The following is a 20,444-nucleotide window of genomic DNA, read 5'->3' as shown; positions in this document are numbered from 1 at the left end:
CGAAATATTGCAACCGTGAAAGGGAATGTGATGACTAATTTCATGATGTCCAAAATACATGGAAATCCCATAAAAAAGTTTCCCTTAATAAATTATCTTGAGCACTAACCACTACATCCCCTTCAAAACATAACACAGCACGACCAAACGTGCCATCTGCCGAGCACTAACGTCTAAAATGTCTCAACATCCCTCCTAGACAACACAACCACATTTGTTATTTCTCGAGCACTAAACGCTAAAATGTCTAAATATTCCCTTCAAAACACGACCACACTTGTTATCTGTTGAGCACTAACGTCTATAATGTCTAAACATTCCCCTTCACGACACGACCACACTTGATATCTGTCGAGCACTCACCGCTAAGATGTCCTAACATTCCCCCTAGACAACACGACCACACTTGTTATCTGTTGAGCACTAACGTCTATAATGTCTAAACATTCCCCTTAACGACACGACCACACTTGTTATCTGTCGAGCACTCACCGCTAAGATGTCTAAACATTCCCCCTAGACAGCACGACCACACTTGTTATCTGTTGAGCACTAACCGCTTAAATGTCTAAACATTCCCCTTCACAACACGACCAAATTTGTTATCTGTCGAGCACTAACCGCTAAAATGTTTTAACATTCCCCCTAGACAACACGACCACACTTGTCTTTTGTCAAGCACTCGCCGCTAAAATGTCTAAATATTCCCCTTCACAACACGACCACACTTGTCTTCTGTCAAGCACTCACCGCTACAATGTCTAAACATCCCCCCTAGACAACACGACCACACTTGTTATCTGTCGAGGACTCACCGCAAAATATCTAAACATTCCCCCTAGACGACACGATCACACCTGCTATCTGACGACTAGTCGAGCACTTAATGCTAAACTGTCTAAACCTTCCTCGCGAATTTATGGGCTAGGAGATACAAGCCCATACCCAGAATGCCTATATTTCGTTGTTGCTTTGCCCAAAAGTGGAGCTTTTTTCTTCCTTATAAAGGCGTAGGCGGGACCTTAACCTCTGCATTCAGTTATCAGGTGTATATGGTAAGTACTTTTGGAGTTTGAGATTCTGACCTCCTCAGGGTAATCTATGAGTGAATGATAAACCGTGATTTTCATGGTACAATAAATGTCTTTTGTTAAGTAATAGTTTTTGGGGGAATTCGGATAACAAAGAGGGCTGCCATAGACGTTTTTCGGTTTGCAAAGAGTGCGCCTACTTGCCGATTTGTCCTTTATGATTTTTCAAAATTTTACCAGAATTGCCAATTCCTTCAATAACCAGACACCGCATTGCGTATTAAAAATTAATGACAATTTTCTTCTTTTAAGATCTCAATTTTCAAAATTAAGATCTGTTCTTGATATCTCCGCTAGAAGTCATGATTTATCTTAATCAGTTAAATGGTGTTAGTTCCGCGGTTTTCATCGGCGAACACTTTTTTTAAAGAAAATAAACTATTTTGATTTGAGGTCCTTTGGTCATTATTAGCAGAATTATTTGAACGTATTAGTGGTCTACTGTCTGTGTCGAGGTGGCTATAAAGAGCGAAAGAATGAAGAAAATTGATTAGACATACACGGCGCGAGATCATCCGAGCTGGAAGGACTGAGAAGTGGATGTAAACTGACGCATTTAACACACATGACTGGAAAACTACAATAGCTCCTTGGAGTTCCGCTCTCATATGCAGAAAGGTAACGGAAAACAACGTTCATTTTGAGTAAACATTAAGGCTATGTTAATTGCACACGCAAACTTATTGGCATCTATTGGCAAGCAATGTAAATGTATAGCTAGCCCTGGAAGTTCCTATTGGAAAGTACATAGTTTATTGACATTAAGGTCACAAATAGACGGGAGAGTGTTTCCAATTTTTGTCAGAAGCTTATTAAAAACACTCACTGAACGCGGCGCCAAATTAACATACGGAAAAAAGCAAACATTGGGTAGAGATGAGCTTAGTAGGAAAAGCCGAGACGTCAGGAGCCACCGAGGCTTATGGACACAACAAAGAACATCTAGCTTGGTTTTACCTTTACCTTCAGGTAAGCTCGGTCGGTAATTTAGACCAGTGACCTTTTCTTGATTTTACAAGGCAATTGGCAAAATATATAGCCCCTTTCATTAACATCCGATGATAAGAAAAAAAAATGGGATTGAGCTTTTTAAATTGATAGGTATTTGATTCTATTTTATTCGAACAATGTCTTCGAGAGCAATGTCTTCAAAAGCAATGTCTTCGAGAACTCTTCGAGTACCAGCAATAATTAAAAAAGAGTAAAAAAACATCACCAAGAATAAACATATTGATCATAGCGGAGCGCTTCTTGATAAAGTTTGCACTTTGTGTGAATTTCTTGAATCAGCAATGAAAACACGATGACAAGATGTCATTTTGGGTTCCTCTTGCAGATGGAGTTATCCCGTTTGCCTGCAGGACTTCCCCAATTTTCTAGTTGACATATTTTCCTTACGTCTGGGTCACATCCTATACATTGCTAACAGCAGCTTTTCCCTAGTTTCTATGTGTTGTACTTGTATTCGCGGTTTTAGGCAAATCGCGTTGTTTTGGTTCTTTAACAAACGAACAAGGCGAAAACCGAGAGAAGCGAATCGGCAGAAAAAGAGAAAGCTCTGGTAGCAGGGTAAAATCCTGTGTCTTTCCGATAATACCATGAAAATTCTCTGGTATAACCCGAAATATTGTTTACCTATAATATGCGTTTCCTGAATTGAATTTGGTAAATTGTTTAAATCTATAAAAAAAATTTAAACAAAACAAACCCAGTTTCCACAGTTATGATCCTAGCTCTACTGGAGACGTTTTATTAGAATTGTTATTAAATTTCTACGCATATCGGCACTGTATCAATCAATAATCTAACAGACTTCTTCAGCTTACTTATGCTAGCCTACAACTCTTTATGGGGTTCAATCAAGCTCACAGCCTGTAGGGGCTCGAACCAGCTCACAATCTGTTATGGGGCTCAATTCAGATCACGATCTTTTATCTTGAGCTTTTGGTATACAGCGCGCTTTCGCCGTATTTACCGCGCCACTGTTTGCTGTATGTTTAAAGCACACGAATATTAAAATATTTCTCTATGCCTTGACCAGCATATTGTCATTAAATAAATGATTGTGTATTTGGGAGTAATTACTTTCTTGGGTGCCTATTTGATTGCTAGGGTAGCGCAGTGTATATTTAGCTAACACCGTCCGGAATTCCCCAACCATATCCAGAAAGATTGTGTCTGAAACTTGTCGATTACACCGCCATCTTGCAGCCGCTCATCAAGTGAATTTGAGATCTAATAACTCGCGTTAATACATAATTGACCATGTTATCATTCAGTGGATTTGAGAGGGTCTAATAACTCGCGCTAACACATAACTTGACCAAGTTGTCATTCAAGAGGACATAGGGAGGGCTTTATAACTCGCGCTAACACAACATGACCAATATGTCATTCAAGAGAACCAAGAGAGGGTTTGATAACCCGCTCTAACACACAAATTGACAGTTGTCATTCAATTCACACCTTATCCAATTCTAATTTACATCTTGTTGGTACAAGCTCATTTAATTGTTGATCGCGGTGACTGCATACAGTGTCTATCTTTGTACTAAATACTGTTTTATCAATATATGACAATTACAGCCAATCACTTGATCACCCACTTGTCATTCGTCCTCGCCATAAACCAAAGGGGAACTGCTTGAGGGCTTATTTTCTATTTATTGTATCCGAAATAACCACCGGGGTATCAGCCACAGTATTGTGGTGAGGTTTAGTCTAATGGATACTCGTGCAATCGCAGTTTGCTGATAATAAAAGGGGAAGGCGCGAAGGGATTCTACTAGTCAAGCCTGTACCGTTTTAGGGGAAAGATTTCGAACTTGCAAAAGGTAAAGATGATTATCTGCATTCTAAATTGCTAAAACAAACACGAAATAATATCAGCTAACACCTTAACTGGAAACAACCACGAATAATATCAGCTAACACTTCAACTGGAGACAACCACGATCAATAACACCAGACATCACGAACTCTCTCTATAGCGGTAAAACTAATTTGGGGATCGACGATAGCGATACATATTGTATGGTGTAGATAAAGAATGCGTCCTGATAATACTATCTTAAATTAAAAAAGATTTGATTTTGATTAGTCTTAAGAAAAAAGAATTGAATATGCAAATTATTTCTTCTTATGTCTTGCTTCGAAACGGGAGGTATCTCCTTGACAATAACAGAACAAGCAACCTTTCGAGTACCGATGAGTATGATGCCTTACATTTATACATGATAAACTAGACTATGCCACCTTAAAAAAAGGAGCCAGCGAAATAACTACGCACAACCACCCTACGCCTTCCCCCATGACCCAACCCCCCGGTAAAGTTGCCAGCCAATAAGGAACAGGAGGGTACAAGGTTAAGAGATGCCACAAAAGAAAACGCAGAGAGCACTAATAAACCATGAAATAATGACATAATTAACTTCCATCGATGTAACAAATTATTAGTCTGGCAAGTTGACTTGTGCATTCTATATCCCCTTATGCCCTTCTTATTATGTGACGTGTAAATAGTCCTACACCCTGTTCAATACCTATATATCGTAGTTCTCCTTAAAAGGACCTTATTTTTCGCAAAGCGAAAAAATATTCTATTCTTTTGAAAAAAAAAATGAAAGAAGGAAATACGAAAATGAAATAAAAATGTAAATAGTATATCCGCCCACAACGCCGCTCGTACAATAAATTGATGTTTCTCGCAGGAAATCAATTTTGGTACACGGCTCTTCCACTTTGTTTGCTCGGTCTTCCATAAAGCAATTCGTCAAAATTTTGTTTTGCCCTTTATTATTTTTTTTACGGTTTTGTGGCTCCGCGTCATCCCGGCTCATAAACCTTCAAATTCTTCACTTAGTCAAAACAACAGCGGGGAGCTTTTCATTTTACAATTTGAATCGCAAAAGCAGCAGATTCGCATTCTGGACTGACTGACATTTGTTGTTATCGAAGGGACAGGCAGCTGCCAGGTCGACTTCCGTCGCTGTATCTCTACCCGTATTCAAGAATAAGCACTTGCACGACCCGGACCACATTATATGTGTTGATAGCATTTCGTTCTACACTGGAACTTGTCTTCTATTTCTCTCGCCACCGCAATCGCAGTAGGATTTTTGTAAGTCACAGTATATTGCACTATTTCAATCTGTTCTTTTTATCATTTTCAATCGAACAGTTTGAATCGCATCGATATGGATAATCGTAGTCATACATCTGTAATTTTGTCGTCTTCTTTGTCACTGCTAAAACTCAAGACACCGTCTCTTGCTACTATAAAGAAAGGCCAAATTATGGCGTTGATTATCTCGTGGGGATTCTACGATAATTTATTTGATTTAGCGCAACTTCTGTTGTTTGCTTTTGTTTAATTGCACTGTATATTTTGCATAGTAAAAACTACACGTTACTTTTTGTGTTGTCTGCTCCTGATGACGAGAGCTGCTCGTGAAACTAACGTCGCTTAGCTATGTAAGCTAAGCTATTGTAACTAACATCGCGTAGCTATGTAAGCTAAGCATGCTTGAAACTAAACGTCGAAGTTATCACTTAGCTAGGTTTATAAAAGTTGCGCAGGAGAACATCACGTGATCACTAGGAGAGTACAACTGTGATAGAGGTAATTTGGGTGAGGCTATCACTAAGAACGTTCAACTGTGATATATGTACTATAAGTGAACCCATCAATAGAGGCGCACAACTATGATATAGGTACTATGAGTGAGCCCATCACTAGGAGCGTACAAAACTGTGATATATGTACTATGAGTGAGCCTTTTTAAGGGAACTGGCTATTTTAGGAAAAGACGGTGAGCCAATCAGAATCACGTACGTACTATCATACGACTAAATTTCCTAGGTGGCTATTCTCCATTAGTAAATGGTCGTTTTGCCATTTCAACACTATAGTGCAGCTGCAGTTCCTCCCTACACAATACAATATATTTTATTTCGGTACCTTATTAAAAAAGTACATAAAGCGTAGTCCGAAAAAAAAACATATAAAGAGTGATGTCATTTTCTTTTGCAGCCTTTCTTATGCTGCATTCACACCAAACTTGCCAAGTTTCTCATTGTGTTGAATTCTTACTAGCTTAATGATCACTTAGTAACATGTACAGCACAGTCTATTTAGATAAATCGGATAATTGTCTGCTATATTATTAGATTCCTTTTAATGGAATATTTGCAGTCTTAGGGATTTCGAAAATGCAAAACCGTCCCCAAGAATATTTTAGAAGCTTTGTAAATAAAGTAAGTAGTAAAGCGGGAAAACACCAAGATCTCTCATCCATCCACTGAATATCCCCAAGATTTTTAAGATTGGGGTACCTGTGTTAATAAACTTCATGGATACGCGCCTGCGTCAAATCCGGTCAGCTCCGTGTGGCGGCATGTCAAAACAGTTTTGTTATTCGCACTTTCGCTGTTCGCTACACACACTTGAGTTTGATGTGTTAAGGTAGCAGGAAATAACATTGCCCGCTTTCTCGCCCGTTTTAAACTATGGTATCTACTTGTAATCTTCAATGTATTACTTGTACTTGTATTATTGTGCTTTTATTCTATGTTATTTTATTTATTTGCAGATTGCTTATTTTATGGTTTTGGAACGGTGGATTGATCTTTCCTTAATACAATAAAGTGTTAACCTTTATCTACGAAGGATCACTTTTTTCTCTGAGGATTGGGAATTTCATTTGAAGGTAGGCCCTAGTGTTTTGTGAAAATATCGCAATTTCCTATTCTTAGCTACATCATTAATCTCAGCATGCGATCCAGCAAAAAACGCACAAAACATTTTTTTTTCGTCAAGATCGCCGGTCAAGCATTACATCCAACCTCACAACCATTTCAGATTTTATCAACTTTTATGACTGATAACATATAGCAAAGGGATGGCTGCTTATGGCAAACATTAAGTTTTTATTTCTACTTGGAATGCTTTCTATATAGTATTTTTTTTGTCTCAACCAATATGGCTACCCCCATCATTTATTTCGAAATTGAACAAGAACAAAATTAAAAACTTGAAAATTTGAAATAATCGTCGGCAAGTTTCATTTGCATCTTTGAGATTAGGCGGTTCTTGCTCGAGAACGAATTAATTGCAAATAACCTGAAAAAAAAAAAGAAAAAGAAGCAGTCAAATCAAATGGGATGTTCGCTGTTTGATCGCTTTTCTTGAAAACTTATACACTATTTTTTTTTATAAGAACGTCTTATTTTCAGTTGAGACTGGGCCGTTCTTATTTTTGGGACATTTTAAAGCTGAATATATTCTTAAAGATATTCTTAAATTTTAGGGTGTATAAGAATATAATACCAAATGAATTATTTGAGAATTACACTAATAATTAATAGCAATAATATAAAGGTTGTTACTATGAGCACAATTTGATTCTGCATTTTAGAACGCATCAGTACTAAAAAAAAATTCTGCTATCTGAGCCTCGGCATGTTCTTAATAGCCTGTTCTTAAAATTTGGTGAAATCTCAGGCTGGACGTTCTTATAAAAAAAAGGTTCTTATCGAAAAACAAGGTGTAGGGACAAATTGTTTGGGTGCGATATATGATTTTTAGCTTATTTCTTAAATCATCCAATCAAAAATGTTTGACTTATGGAATTTTCATTTCAGTATTAAAAAGTAATAATTATGAGCAGGTGTATTGTTTTGAGAAAAAGGGGAGAAACTCCGAAAAAAAGAGCACCAACAACAATACTGCTGTTCTGATAGCGGGCTATCGCGCAATGAATTACCACTTTCGTGTCGGCCATTAGCCAGGTTTGCTGCAGTCGACTGACCACATCCTTACCACAATTATGGATAGCAAATCTCACTCGCAGCTGACTCGCATTCATCCACAACAGAACCTTGGGTTATTCATAATAAAACAGCCGAATAAAGATACGACCAAATAAATGAAAGAGCCCTTAGAGCTAACTAATTCATGCAAACTGGAATGGGCTATTCATAATAGGCAGCCGAATAAAGATACGACCAATTAAATAAAAGAACTCTCAGAGCTAACTCATTCATGCAAACTGGAATGGGCCCATACATAATAAGTTACAAGTAAAGATATAAGTAAAGATACGACCAAATAAATGCAAACACTTTCGACATCAAATCAGTATCAAGGATAGCAACATAACTAGTTTGGCGGGAATAGTTCACCCATGAAATGCTCAACCAGCAGCTGATCCAGAATTTTATAAAGGGAAGTGGTTTACAAGGTCCGGACATAAGTTTAATTCTTTTATTTTAAAGCATCCCCCTTGCCCCCCGTATCAATTTCCTTATAATTATCTATCCCCCGGGATAGATAGTCTCGTATCAATCTAGTCTCGTGTCAATCCCCTTCGTACTAATCCCGTACCAATCCCCTTCGTACTAATCATGTACCAATCCCCTTCGTAACTAATCTCGTACCAATCCCCTTCGTACTAATCTCGTCCAATCCCCTTCGTACTAATCCCGTACCAATCCCCTTCACTAATCTCGAACCAATTCCCTTCGTACTCAACTCGTACAAATCCCCTTCGTACCAGTCTCGTACCAATCCCCTTTGTACTTATCCCGTACCATTCCCCTTCGTACTAATCCCTTACCAATCCCCTTCGTACTAATCTCGTCCAATCCCCTTCGTACCAATCCCCTTTGTACTTATCCCGTACCAATCCCCTTCTTACTAATCTCGTTCCAATCCCCTTGGTACTAATCTTGTATCAATCCCCTTCGTCATAATCCCGTACCAATCCCCTTCACTAATCTCGTACCAATCCCCTTCGTACTAATCTCGTACCAATCCCCTTCGTACTTATCTCGTAACAATCCCCTTCGTAATAATCTCGTACCAATCCCCTTCGTACTAAACTCTTACCAATCCCCTTCGTACTTATCTCGTAACAATCCCCTTCGTAATAATCTCGTAACAATCCCCTTCGTACTAAACTCGTACCAATCCTCGTCGTACTTATCTTGTACCAATCCCCTTTGTATTAATCTCGTACTAATCCCCTTCGTACTAAATTCGTACCAATCCCCGTCTTCCTTATCTCGAACCAATCCCATGTTCTCCCTTTTATGGTTGTATCATGTGGTCTCCCAAAAAATTTTGTTTCCGTCCTGCGTGGTCTCCCTAATATGGTTGTATTCATTTCACGTGGGCTCCCTAATATATTTGTATATATCCCGCCCGGTACCCCTATATTGTTGTATCTATCCCGCGATGTCTCCTATATATGATTGTTTCTGTCCCGCGGTTTCTTTCTTATATGGTGGTATCTATCACGTGTGGTCTCCCTGCCTGGATAAAATAGTTGTATCTATTCCACTTGTCTCCCTTAATACTTGCATATATTTCACTTATCATTTTATTTCGTCTCCCTTGGTGTGCTTACATCACTTTCCCTTGGTGTGCTTACATCATTTTCCCTTTGTGTGCTTACATCATTTCCCCTTGGTGTGCTTACATCATTTTCCCTTGGTGTGCTTACATCATTTTCCCTTGGTGTGGTTACATCATTTTTCCTTGTTGTGGTTACATCACTTTCCCTTGGTGTGCTTACATCATTTTCCCTTGGTGCGGTTTTCTCATCATTTTCCCTTGGTGTGCTTACATCACTTTCCCTTGGTGTGGTTACATCATTTTCCCTTGGTGTGCTTACATCACTTTCCCTTGGTGTGGTTACATCATTTTCCCTTGGTGTGGTTACACATTTTACTTAGTCCATCTGAGTGTGGCTGTATCTGATCCACGTTGTTCCTTGCAGATGAATAATTCTACTGGCGCCTTGGGGTCCCAGGCGCTAACACCCCTGGCGGAGCTGGTGCTATGGTGCATTGCATACATCACCATCGACGCGTGTATTCTAATCGGCAACATCCTCACCCTCATCGTCTTTCATCTCAATAAGCGTCTTCTGCGCACACGCGCCAACTATTTCCTGGTAAACCTTGCTGTAGCTGATCTCCTGGTTGGGCTGATTGCAGTGCCCATGTTCACCTATTATCTTGGGATATCTGGCGAATACGGCGGCGTGGTATGGAACAGGTACCCTTTCAAGATCAGCAAAGTGCTGGATATCTTCTTTGGCTGCGCGTCTGTGTTTACCATTACTATCATAGCCATTGAGCGCGTCTGTTCGGTATGCATACCTCATATACACCGGGGTGTTGGATCCACGGCTTACTTCGTGGTTATAGTGCTTGTATGGATGGCGTCTGCTTTTGTCAGCTTGTTGAATCTTTTGACCGTGCACAAGATGATCCCGTTCAATGCGTTCTTCTACACGCTGCTCGTGTTGCTGTGTGGCTCTATCCTCATCATTAGCGTCTCCTACCCCGTCATCGGAGTTCGCATGAAATTCCGCTTCGCCAATGTAGATCACCACAGGAAGACCAATGACCAAGACCGCCGCCTCGTCTTGATGCTCTTCTTGGTGACGTCATTGTTCATTCTGACTTGGCTACCGTTCCACGTGTTGAACACTGTGACGTTTTTCTGCATGTCTTGCCGGTTTATCCCGTATGAAGTGCCATACTTCATCAAGCTTTTGCACTATGGCAATTCACTAATCAACCCTGTCATTTATTCGTATCTCGTGCCGGAGTTTAAAAAGACGATATCACAGTTATTCAAACAGAAAAATGCTTCACAGTGCTCCCAGGCACTATATGTCTCAACGTATTGAGGACTTCAGGTACTTTATTTCGCGAGTGCTTAAAAGTATTGAGAGCTTCAGGTACTAAATGTCTCGAGTGCTTCATATGATCGAAGAATTCGGGCACTAATGTCTCGAGTGCTTGAAAGGATTGAGGACTTCACCCACTATATGTTTATAGTACTTCTCAAAGAATTGATGACTTCAGGTACTAAAGGTCTCGAGTGATTCATATGATCGAGGACTTCGGGCACTAATGTATTGAGTGCTTCAAAGTATTGAGAACTTGTGAAGTATTTTAATTTAAAAGTACTTTAAGAACTTAACTCGAGTGCTTCAAAGGACTGAGGACTTTAAGGTGAAATGAATAAAATGTAAGTAAAATGAATAAAATGTATGTAAGTATGTATACGTAGTAGCGACAGCACGTAGAACATGTACTGAGAGGATTAAGAGCAAGTCACTTAAATCCAAGGCATATAACACTGAATACTTATAAAAACGGAATGCGAAGATATATAGGGGAGCTCAAGAAATACATCTCAACAACAATAAACAGTCGTATGCCACGAAATTCTAGACTCACGTTTAAAAAAAAACAGGCCCTATATAGAGTAGATGTAGAGGCACCGTTATGTCATTTGCGCCTGGCAGACTTTAACAATCACATAATCAAAACCAACTAGAATTTTATTTTATCGGGTGACTTAACTCTTTTGCTGTGAATGTGGTTGGGGTTTGACCATACATAGCAGCATAGTAAGATTTAATACTAATCTAATAACAAAATAAATGACCGAGAAAGCTTACGAATGTCTGTCACGTGTCCAGTCCCCCTACGTTGTGGCACATGGGGCCTTCAGAGAACTTCTCCATTACCTCCTATTTTTTGAAATAGCTCGCCCCTCCAACCAAGAGTCCCAGCCACTTCTCCCCTCTCTCTATTTACATCGTCATCCTCTCCGTCGTACTTGGTCTTCCTCTCCCTCGGGTACCCACGTCAGTGTTACGCTGGTGTCAATTTCCCCATCTTGCCTCAGGACATTGCCAATCATCTTCGCTTAGTGTCTTCATCCCACCTCTTTCCAGCAGATGCTTTGACCTTACCAGGACATCAGAAACGAAGTATGCCATGTTCATCTTCAATTTCTCGCATCCATAGAGCAAGAAAGGTATCACTAGGGTCTTGTCAAGTCTTAGCTTGTTTTTCTTAAGATACAGTTTGAGTTCGCATGACCATATCAATATTTGGGTGACCTTCATACCCACTCAGCCGAACTCTTGGAGGCCTGGGTCTAAGGGCTTTTCAAGATCAGTGACATATCAATATTTGGGTGACCTTCAAACCCGCTCGGTCAATTTCTTGGAGGCCTGGGTCTAAGGTCTTTTCAAGATGAGTGCGATAAAAATTTGACCAAGCGATCAGGGATTTTTTGACAAATTCTTACAGCGCGTTTCAGATTGACAGGAATCAGCATTTTTCATCATATTTTCTGGAGAGCAGGGAGCGGAAAAACTTTAGCTCTCCTAAATATGGGCATCAATGTCCATGTAAGGCAATGCAAACGAAGGACACTATCCGTGGGGAATATGTTTGATATGGAAAAAGATTTGACCAGGCGATCAAGTTTTTTTAACAATTTTGACCGCAAGTCTCAAATTGACAGGAATCAGCATTTTTTACCATGTTTTGTGGAGATCCGGGAGCGGGAAAACTTTAGCTCTTCTAAATATGGGCATCAATGCCCATATAAGGCAATGCATACGAAGGACACTATATGTGGGGAATATGTTTGATATGGAATACCCCCCCACCCCCCCTCGCCTGTGAAAGCCTACACTGCAAGTGATGTAATTAATTCCACCCTTTGATCAAAGATAAATAAAATCTTTGACTTCCTCTATATTCTGTATTCTTGCATATTTCTGTATTGTTTTGGTTAACTTTAAAATTCATTTTCTCCGGGTCTCTATCTCATTATTTCCAATTTTCAATTTTCTACCCCCCCCCCCCGATTGAAATGTAAGAATATGAACGCCTAAATATTCCACTTTTTTCTAAAATGAGAACTTGAACCATTTTTAGATCGCGCACATTTCAGCATAGTTCATTTTACTTTTCTTGTTTCTGAGCACGAAAGATATGTACGTGCGCGACTGAACACAGGAGAACAAGGCTAAAGGCGGCAATATATTATTATGCCGAGGTCGCAGCGTTCTGTGCATGATGACGAAATTACCACACTACTATAACAACAGGCTAATTCCCTAGAGACACAAGCATGAAAAAGACCTCCATATTTTACAGTCTACATATCAGCAAGCTGTGCGTGGCGTAACCGGGCTGGGAATACAGGACTGGGGTCCTGGCTATTGCCTCCCCATTGATGCGCGGGTACCTCAGGCACATTGGGTGTGGTCGAAGGAATTTTTAACCCTGAGAGCTTAAAAAAACAATGCTCGTTTTAAATGGCTGACGGATCCTGTATTGTTATGTTACCGACAATAAAGTCGGAAGTATCAACCGATCAGTTGACATGTTTATTGTAAAACACGTTTCGTGCGATTGGGCCATCATTTAGCGTGATACACCCTAAAAGGTACCAGGATCGAAAAAAAATCCTAAAACACCCTTTAAAATACAGCATTTGGTAAGAATGTTATACCCTAAAAGAAAGGTCGAGCACTCCCGTCTACTTTTCTGGAGAGTCCCCCCGGGACAACGAAAAAATTAATCGGCGAAATTTTACGTGGCGGCTAGAAAAGCAAAAAAGTTCAATTTCTTCATTTTGAAAGCATTAAATAGTCCTAGGAATGGCCCCTAAAACTTACGATCAACATTGTTTTCATTTCTGGTAGGCTATTAGAAATAAGAGGTAGCCAAATAACAATGGTATAGAAATCCTTGCTTGCATATGGGGTTTTTTTCATTGGCGAATTTTAAAGTAGGTAAATAACAGAGTGACTGAAAATAAGAAACGCCAACATCTCAGAATTCCTCTTATAGATTTTAATAAAACTTCCTCTAAGTGTCGACCAAGGTCTGATGTACAATATCCTATAGCTTATTTGTTAAAATTTCAGTGTAGCGAACAGCACTTCGCGAATAGGGAATTTAACGGGTTCACCTTTCCGTTACCATAGGAACAGCAATGTAAAAAAATGTTACATTTTCATAAAGTTCATCCCTAGCTACATGGCATGGCCAAATAGTTTGATGATCCGATCCCTTAGCAGAAGATACGAGTTGTGATTGACAGGATGGCTGGGCATTCGGGATACTGTATCTAATCTCCTTAAGCGTATGTCAGGAAGTATGGTCTATTTTATTTTCTCGTTTCTTCTGACCTGAGGAGGTTCGATCCTCGGGCAATTAGCTCTACTTTTTTTGTTTTCGATTACCCATATCAGTACTATTTTTGGAATATATTTTTAAAAATTATTACTTTAATTAAAAGTCCATTCGCAAACTTATGCTATATTAAAGGTACCATGCCAACAATGACGTCAAAGATGTCATATATTGTTGTCATAGAAACAGTGCCACTAATAATATTATATGTCAACTGCAAGATAATAAGAAAAAAGACATAGTTAGAATTGTCTCTTGCTCGCGGGAATGGTACCGCGTGTAGCAACACCTCGCTGTAAGAATATCGGCCCCTTTTGATGATGATAATGATAACAAAACAGCGATAATAACTGCCGTTTTATGTAAGATTCCATTCCTCTCATGTCACCAGGCGTAATTCATTTCTGTCGGCCATAAGATCTGGTAAATACTCTAGACGGTCTACATATGGAAATGAACAGGTCTCCGGCGGTCTTCGTCAGCTAGACGCCAACCTCGTTCCCAGGGCCCTCTCCCTTTCATAGCTAGCTCCATTCTAACTTACAAAGAACTATGCGCAGACGGGATGCGCATAAGACAGGAAAGGGAGAGGGCCCAGGGAACGAAGTTAAGCTAGACACCATATTGAAAATTACCCAGAAGACCCTGGGACGAGGTTGCATAGACCCGTCGTGTTTAGTTTCCCCAATATTCCCTCCTTTATTCGCCCTTAGCTTACTATCATCAACTCTATTCAGTCTGGCAACCGTTTTTTTCACACATAGGTTTCCCAAAAACTAAAAAGTAGTGAATTTTTTATATTTTGGCCCTGTTTCTCAGATTTAGATGCCTCTTTCGACTTTATAAGTTTGTTTAGATGACAAGTTTGACAACAGCGCTAGAATTTTTTACCTCGGATATTTTGGGGGAGGGGTGGGTAAATTTTGCTCTCTCATGTTGTTTAAAATTTCACTAGACTACTAGATTACACTTTAAAAGCTAATATTGTGCATTTATCGTTACTATGAATAGTAATGCATGCTAATACTATTTTTTGGAATAATTACAGTTTTTTTCTTCTTTTGCAAAAATTATAAGGATCCAAGATGGCGGACCCAAGATGGCGTAAATTCTTCCCAAAAAAAATGATTATAAACGTTTTTATGGCCTTTTTACATTGTAAAGCCGTTAAAAGGCTGATTTTGACATATCTAAATGATGTAAAATGATTTCAACCCAATAATTTAGGCAATATTTAAAGGAATAGCTAAAAATGTATTTATGACGTCATTGTGACGTCATAATTGATTCGACCACACCCAAAATAGGCCGTGACGATTTTTTGCATGTTGGTGATTGTTGTCTGTAAGTTTGATGGTCATAGCCAAAGCGGTCCATGAAATACGGAGGGAAGGCCTTTTTAGCCCCCCCCCCCCCCCCCAGTCACAGAGAGCTCAAAATAGCTCAGTCTGAATAGGGTTAATCATCATTGCTATAACGCATTTGTGGTTGTTGTTAGCATGTTTGCTTGCAAGACTCAGAAAACATGCTTTTAAATAATGTGACGTCACTGTTGGCATTTTTGTATGTTTTTGTACCACCAATCCGATAATCACAGAGGTATTTAGTCATTTATATTAAATTCATGCATAGAAAAGAGTAAGATAAATCATTTTAAATACTTGATGTCATATAATTTAAGTATGTTCGAGATGTTTTCAAGATAATTGTGTTTGTTCGTGTCAAAAGTCAGTTATCTGGTCATTAAAATAAATTTATGATTTATTTATGGTAGCTGACAGAGATAAAAAAAAAGATGTTAAGGCTGCGTTGACAGCCGAACTTTAGCCCCGGTGTAAAGTTCGGCTGTCATCCAGGCTCATTGTATCCGGCCCCTCGTGTATTTGCTGTACATCTATAGCAATGTCAATATGGGATAACCAGCCTCGAACGAATGCTATTCTCGATTTCGGTGCTTGCGTGATGTAGTTGGTCGTTCAGATTAATCAAATAACGAAAAATAACTGAAATGACTATGCCATCAATCAAATCGTATTACTGCGGTAACGTACCCCATCAGGAGATCCCTCGAGACACAAAAATTGTCTTTTAATATGCATTCTGATTGGCTCTAAAGTGTTTAGTACGCATGGAATGATTTGGACCCGTTCGGTTCTATTTCTGGCGAGCTGACAAACGTTATTATTTATCTATTCAAGATACTTTGTTTTTCTCTTGGCAGCGGGTTTGTAGAGAGGTGTGAGAGTTAATAACCTGATCTGCTTTATCTGATTGTACGTTTACTTGTATTTCTTGTTATCGTCCAGTCACGGCTAACCGCATTACAGAAGCTGACAATTAGCCTCTTTTTGTGCTGAAAATCGATTGTAAGTATGCTGGATAATCCCCGCTTATTCTGCAATATAATTTACGAGAAGATTCTAAATGCCTTCCACACAATTAGATCCGTTAGATCAATGGGAACGATCCACTAATAGTGAAATCTGTCTGAATCTAATCCAACTGGCATCAAACGAATGAGAATTTTGTCCCGCACTAATAATACGAATTGAATGATTTTATCGTGATATGCTAGCCAAAAGACGCCTTTTTCTTCTAGTAGAGAACAACAGTTAACTGCCTAACATGTGGACCTGGAAAGACTATGTACATAATTATTTATAATTTCGCTAACATGGTGTGGCTTCGTGTTTGTCATTAGCCCCCTGGTAGCGACACCCGCGTACATATGTCTCGGGAGTGAAGGGTCACTGAATGGTAAGCACTTGCAACAGTTAATGGGGGCTGGGCATTTGTATATTTGATGGCAGAGTGATGGTTAGCATATGGGCACGGGCCCTAAAATACGGACAGCGAGTACTCAAAATACGCGCGGCTGTACGAACACCCACGGGTTTTTATGCGAGGCATCCGATCATTAGGTTTTCTCTATGCCGAACAATGTGATCAAACCCTAGAGGAAGTGAGGGCAGGGTGCGGTCAACTGTCATGTTGGCCTTACACCGAACTTCTATTCGCAGATTCGGATTTGTGGGCTGAATACTGCTTTGTTGCTTGCAGTGTCGTTTAGTGTTTTATTAGAGTTGCTGTTTTACAACTGTTTTTCATTTTTGTTTGTTGTTGCTGTTGCGGTAGCTTATTCGTTTAGTTTCATTATTTTGATACAATTAGCTATAATTGTCTTTGTTTTGCTGTTTTTGTTTGTAATTGTTGTTGCTGTTATTGACGTCTTTCCTATTGTCGTCGTTGCTGTTCTACTTTAATGTTACATTTTCACACCGTACTTTCTTATTTACTGGAAAATTTTCTTATTTACTGGAAAATGCCAAAAAGGCTATTGATTCCTAAAAGACACCAGCATGCTAGTCCTTGTTGATGATTGACTACTTTATGATAAATCACTCTCTAATCGTGATGCCACTGGGGATGCCACTAAATGAGTCTGCACCAATACAGTATGATGGGTAATCCCTTTAAGATCAGCTTTAAGCCTCCCCTATCGACACTGCTTCACTGATCAAAGGCGATAACATCACTGCAAATAAGACAACAGTCCATTCTTGAATCAAAATCTATCTTACAAGCCACACACCACCAGAAGTCAATATCAAGTTTCCACAACACCACAGCTTAATAACTATAGGGATGTACCTCCAGAATATGTTTATAAAAAAGAAATTGGCCGAGTCAGGAGTTAAGCGACGGCTTCCAAAATACGGTTGGATACGGATAGGAGTGCCTTCCAGACCATAAGAATACCTCTTCTCCCACGACCATAGGAATACCCCCTCCCCCCTGAGCATAGGAATACCTCACCTCCCCCCTGACCATAGGAATACCCACTCCCCCCTGAGCATAAGAATACCACCTCCCCCCTGAGCATAGGAATACCCACTCCCCCCTGAGCATAGGAATACCCACTCCCCCCTGAGCATAGGAATACCCACTCCCCCCTGAGCATAGGAATACCCCCTCCCCCCTGAGCATAGGAATACCCCCTCCCCCCTGAGCATAAGAATACCTCCCCTCCCCCCTGACCATAGGAATACCCACTCCCCCTGACCATAGGAATACCCTCTTCCCCCTGACCATAGCAATGCCCCCTCCACGTACCATAAGAATACCTCCCCTCTACCCTAACCATAAGAATACTTCCCCTCCCCCCTGACCATAGAAATGCCCCCTCCACGGACCATAAGAATACCTCCCCTCTACCCTAACCATAAGAATACCTCCCCTCTCCCCCTGACCATAGGAATACCACCTCCCCCCTGACCATAAAAATGCCCCCTCCACGGACCATAAGAATCCCTCCCCTCTCCCCTAACCATAAGAGTACCTTCCCTCCCCCTGACCATAAGAATATTTTTGGCTCGTTTTTGGCCAGCATTTATAACTCAGGCTTGATAACAACATAAAATAACTTTTTTTTATTCAAGCCAAATGACCGACTCGCCTGGTAAAAGCCACACCCTACCCCGGACAGTAAACTTGTCAGAATCACCCGGACCTACGCAGACATCACTGGTTTCCATGGATACCACTGCTTGGTGCGTGGCGTACATCGTAGTTGCCATAGTTACGATAATTGGGAACAGCATTGTGGTGGCAGCCCTCACTCACGCTAAATTTGCGCACAAAGCCCGAAGATTGTTCCTGATCAGCCTTAGCGCCGCCGACATGCTCGTGGGCGCAGTAGCCTTACCCATGTTCGTGTTTTTGATTTATCCGTCCGGGAACGCGTTGGCGAGCGTGTCGGACCAGCGGCTGTTTTCTACCTGCTACCGCGCCTTAGATATATTCACAGGTTTCGCGTCCATGTTTACACTCGCCACCATCTCGCTAGAACACGTGCATGCCGTTATTTGGCCTCTCGAGCATCGCGCACTGCGCAAGCGCTTCTACTTCCTGCTGGTCACGACCTCGTGGAGTCTCGCGTGTGTTCTCGCGTGTGTGTTCCTGCTGACGTACGTGGGCGGCCTCCTCCGCGAGGATATCTTCGTGTACTCGCAGACTGTGCTCTCCTTCCTGTCTGTTGTCATCATATGCGTCAGCTACACCGCAGTGTGGATCAAGATGAAGTGCTGGGTACGCAAGGCGAGCCAGCGATTGGTCGGCGGTCAAGTCCATGAGCGCAACCTCTCTATGGCCCTCGCTATCGTCACCCTTGTCTTTGTAGTCACGTGGTTACCCTTCCACACGATGAATATTATTGTCAATTTTCAGGAATCACTAATACGTCACGTGTCAAGTGACGTCATATACTTTACTAAACTGCTTCACTATAGCAACAGTTTTATCAATCCAATTATATACTCGCTTAAACTACCAGAGTTCCGCGCGGCCGTCAAGCTTATTTTCAGGAGGATTTTCAAGCGTGTTCACGAAACAAGTTTGTGATTTTTAGGGAGTGTTCATTAGATACACCGAGGGTGGGGGAGGGGGGAGATATTGGGGGGGTCTCCGAAAAAAAAAGGTCCTCTACGGGGAAAAGAAAGAAAATTTTGGGGTTCTATAAAGCGGGGCACCGAAAAAAATGTTTACAATGAAAGAGGGGCTCTGAAATTTTAAGGTGTCTTGATTAAAAATCTTCCCTCCCCCCTTCGAATTAATGAACACTCCCTTATTATTATCTATTTCTTGAGAAAGAATTGTATTTGTAAATAGCGTTAGGATGGCACTTAAATCCATTTCACTTTGTCTATTTTGCGGTGGATGTGTGGCGAGCTAGCTTACGTCACAGTGTGGATATACGGTTCCAATTAAGACACAGCCAGCCCACTTTGAATATTGAAGAATAAGGCAGGCTGGAGATGGAGCGATTTGTTTCCATTTTTGTTTTGGCTGCGGTTTGTACTAAGTTCCGTCTACCACCTCGACTCCATAATCTTGATAAATCGTTGAAAACCGAAACCATCCACAGGTCATTTTTTATGTCATGGATAACGAGAAATGACCTTTATTTTCCTGTGAGTGTTGGCACTATTCATATGAGTGTGGGTTCCATTCATAGAAATAGCAAATACTTTGTCTGAGTATCATAGAGAAGACCATTTTAGTCTGTGGGCATCGCCAACTGTAAAAATAAACAGAATAAAAAATACACGGAAAACGTATTTCGATGATGCTGTATTTGTTCAGCTTTTTTGATCCTTGGATGTTCGAAGGTCAACAACTTTATTTTTCTCAAGGTTTGTCATTACCAAAACAAAGCTTAAATCGTTCTAATTATCTATTACTCGGCGTGCATGACATTTAACATTTCTAACTAATAATTTAAGCTAATAGCATCAACAACAGGACTGTTTTCATCACATCTCGCACTCATGA

At 40.4% G+C, this 20,444-nt stretch overlaps 2 protein-coding genes across 6 annotated transcripts; both read left to right on the top strand.

The window, feature by feature from the left end:
* Positions 1–1,505: 1,505 nt before the first annotated feature.
* On the top strand, positions 1,506–11,571 carry LOC5518685 (adenosine receptor A3). Of its 4 annotated transcripts, none has more exons than XM_032363449.2 (3): positions 1,506–1,709; positions 6,683–6,799; positions 9,872–11,571. In XM_032363449.2, exon 3 carries the CDS (start codon positions 9,872–9,874, stop codon positions 10,790–10,792), a length of 921 nt encoding a protein of 306 aa, XP_032219340.2. In that variant the 5' UTR covers positions 1,506–1,709; positions 6,683–6,799; the 3' UTR covers positions 10,793–11,571. The 4 variants fall into 4 exon arrangements, 3 of the variants coding, with proteins under 3 accessions (XP_032219340.2, XP_001638679.3, XP_032219339.2); XM_032363448.2 differs by lacking the exon at positions 1,506–1,709 and adding an exon at positions 1,727–2,060; XR_007307365.1 differs by lacking the exons at positions 1,506–1,709; positions 6,683–6,799; positions 9,872–11,571 and adding exons at positions 1,720–2,060; positions 5,049–5,190.
* Positions 11,572–16,276: 4,705 nt separating this feature from the next.
* Positions 16,277–20,230, top strand: LOC5518735 (dopamine receptor 2). Of its 2 annotated transcripts, XM_032363394.2 has the most exons (3): positions 16,278–16,480; positions 16,816–16,871; positions 18,554–20,230. In XM_032363394.2, the coding sequence occupies exon 3, from the start codon at positions 18,558–18,560 to the stop codon at positions 19,512–19,514; it is 957 nt and encodes a 318-aa protein (XP_032219285.2). In that variant the 5' UTR covers positions 16,278–16,480; positions 16,816–16,871; positions 18,554–18,557; the 3' UTR covers positions 19,515–20,230. The 2 variants fall into 2 exon arrangements, with proteins under 2 accessions (XP_001638678.3, XP_032219285.2); XM_001638628.3 differs by lacking the exon at positions 16,816–16,871 and having other exon boundaries at positions 16,277–16,480.
* The last annotated feature ends 214 nt before the right edge of the window (positions 20,231–20,444 follow it).

The sequence above is a fragment of the Nematostella vectensis genome, chromosome 3, assembly GCF_932526225.1.
Source record: "Nematostella vectensis chromosome 3, jaNemVect1.1, whole genome shotgun sequence".
NCBI classification, from domain to species: domain Eukaryota; kingdom Metazoa; phylum Cnidaria; class Anthozoa; order Actiniaria; family Edwardsiidae; genus Nematostella; species Nematostella vectensis.
This window is presented reverse-complemented; position numbering and strand designations above follow the sequence as displayed.

Bases quoted from the DNA above. Each gene is read 5' to 3' on its own strand.
- LOC5518685 (XM_001638629.3), top strand. From the start codon at position 1,968: ATGAGCTTAGTAGGAAAAGCCGAGACGTCAGGAGCCACCGAGGCTTAT. The intron at 2,061-9,871 runs GTAAGCTCGGTC...TGTTCCTTGCAG, and splicing joins GGTTTTACCTTTACCTTCAG to ATGAATAATTCTACTGGCGC.
- LOC5518735 (XM_001638628.3), top strand. From the start codon at position 18,558: ATGACCGACTCGCCTGGTAAAAGCCACACCCTACCCCGGACAGTAAAC.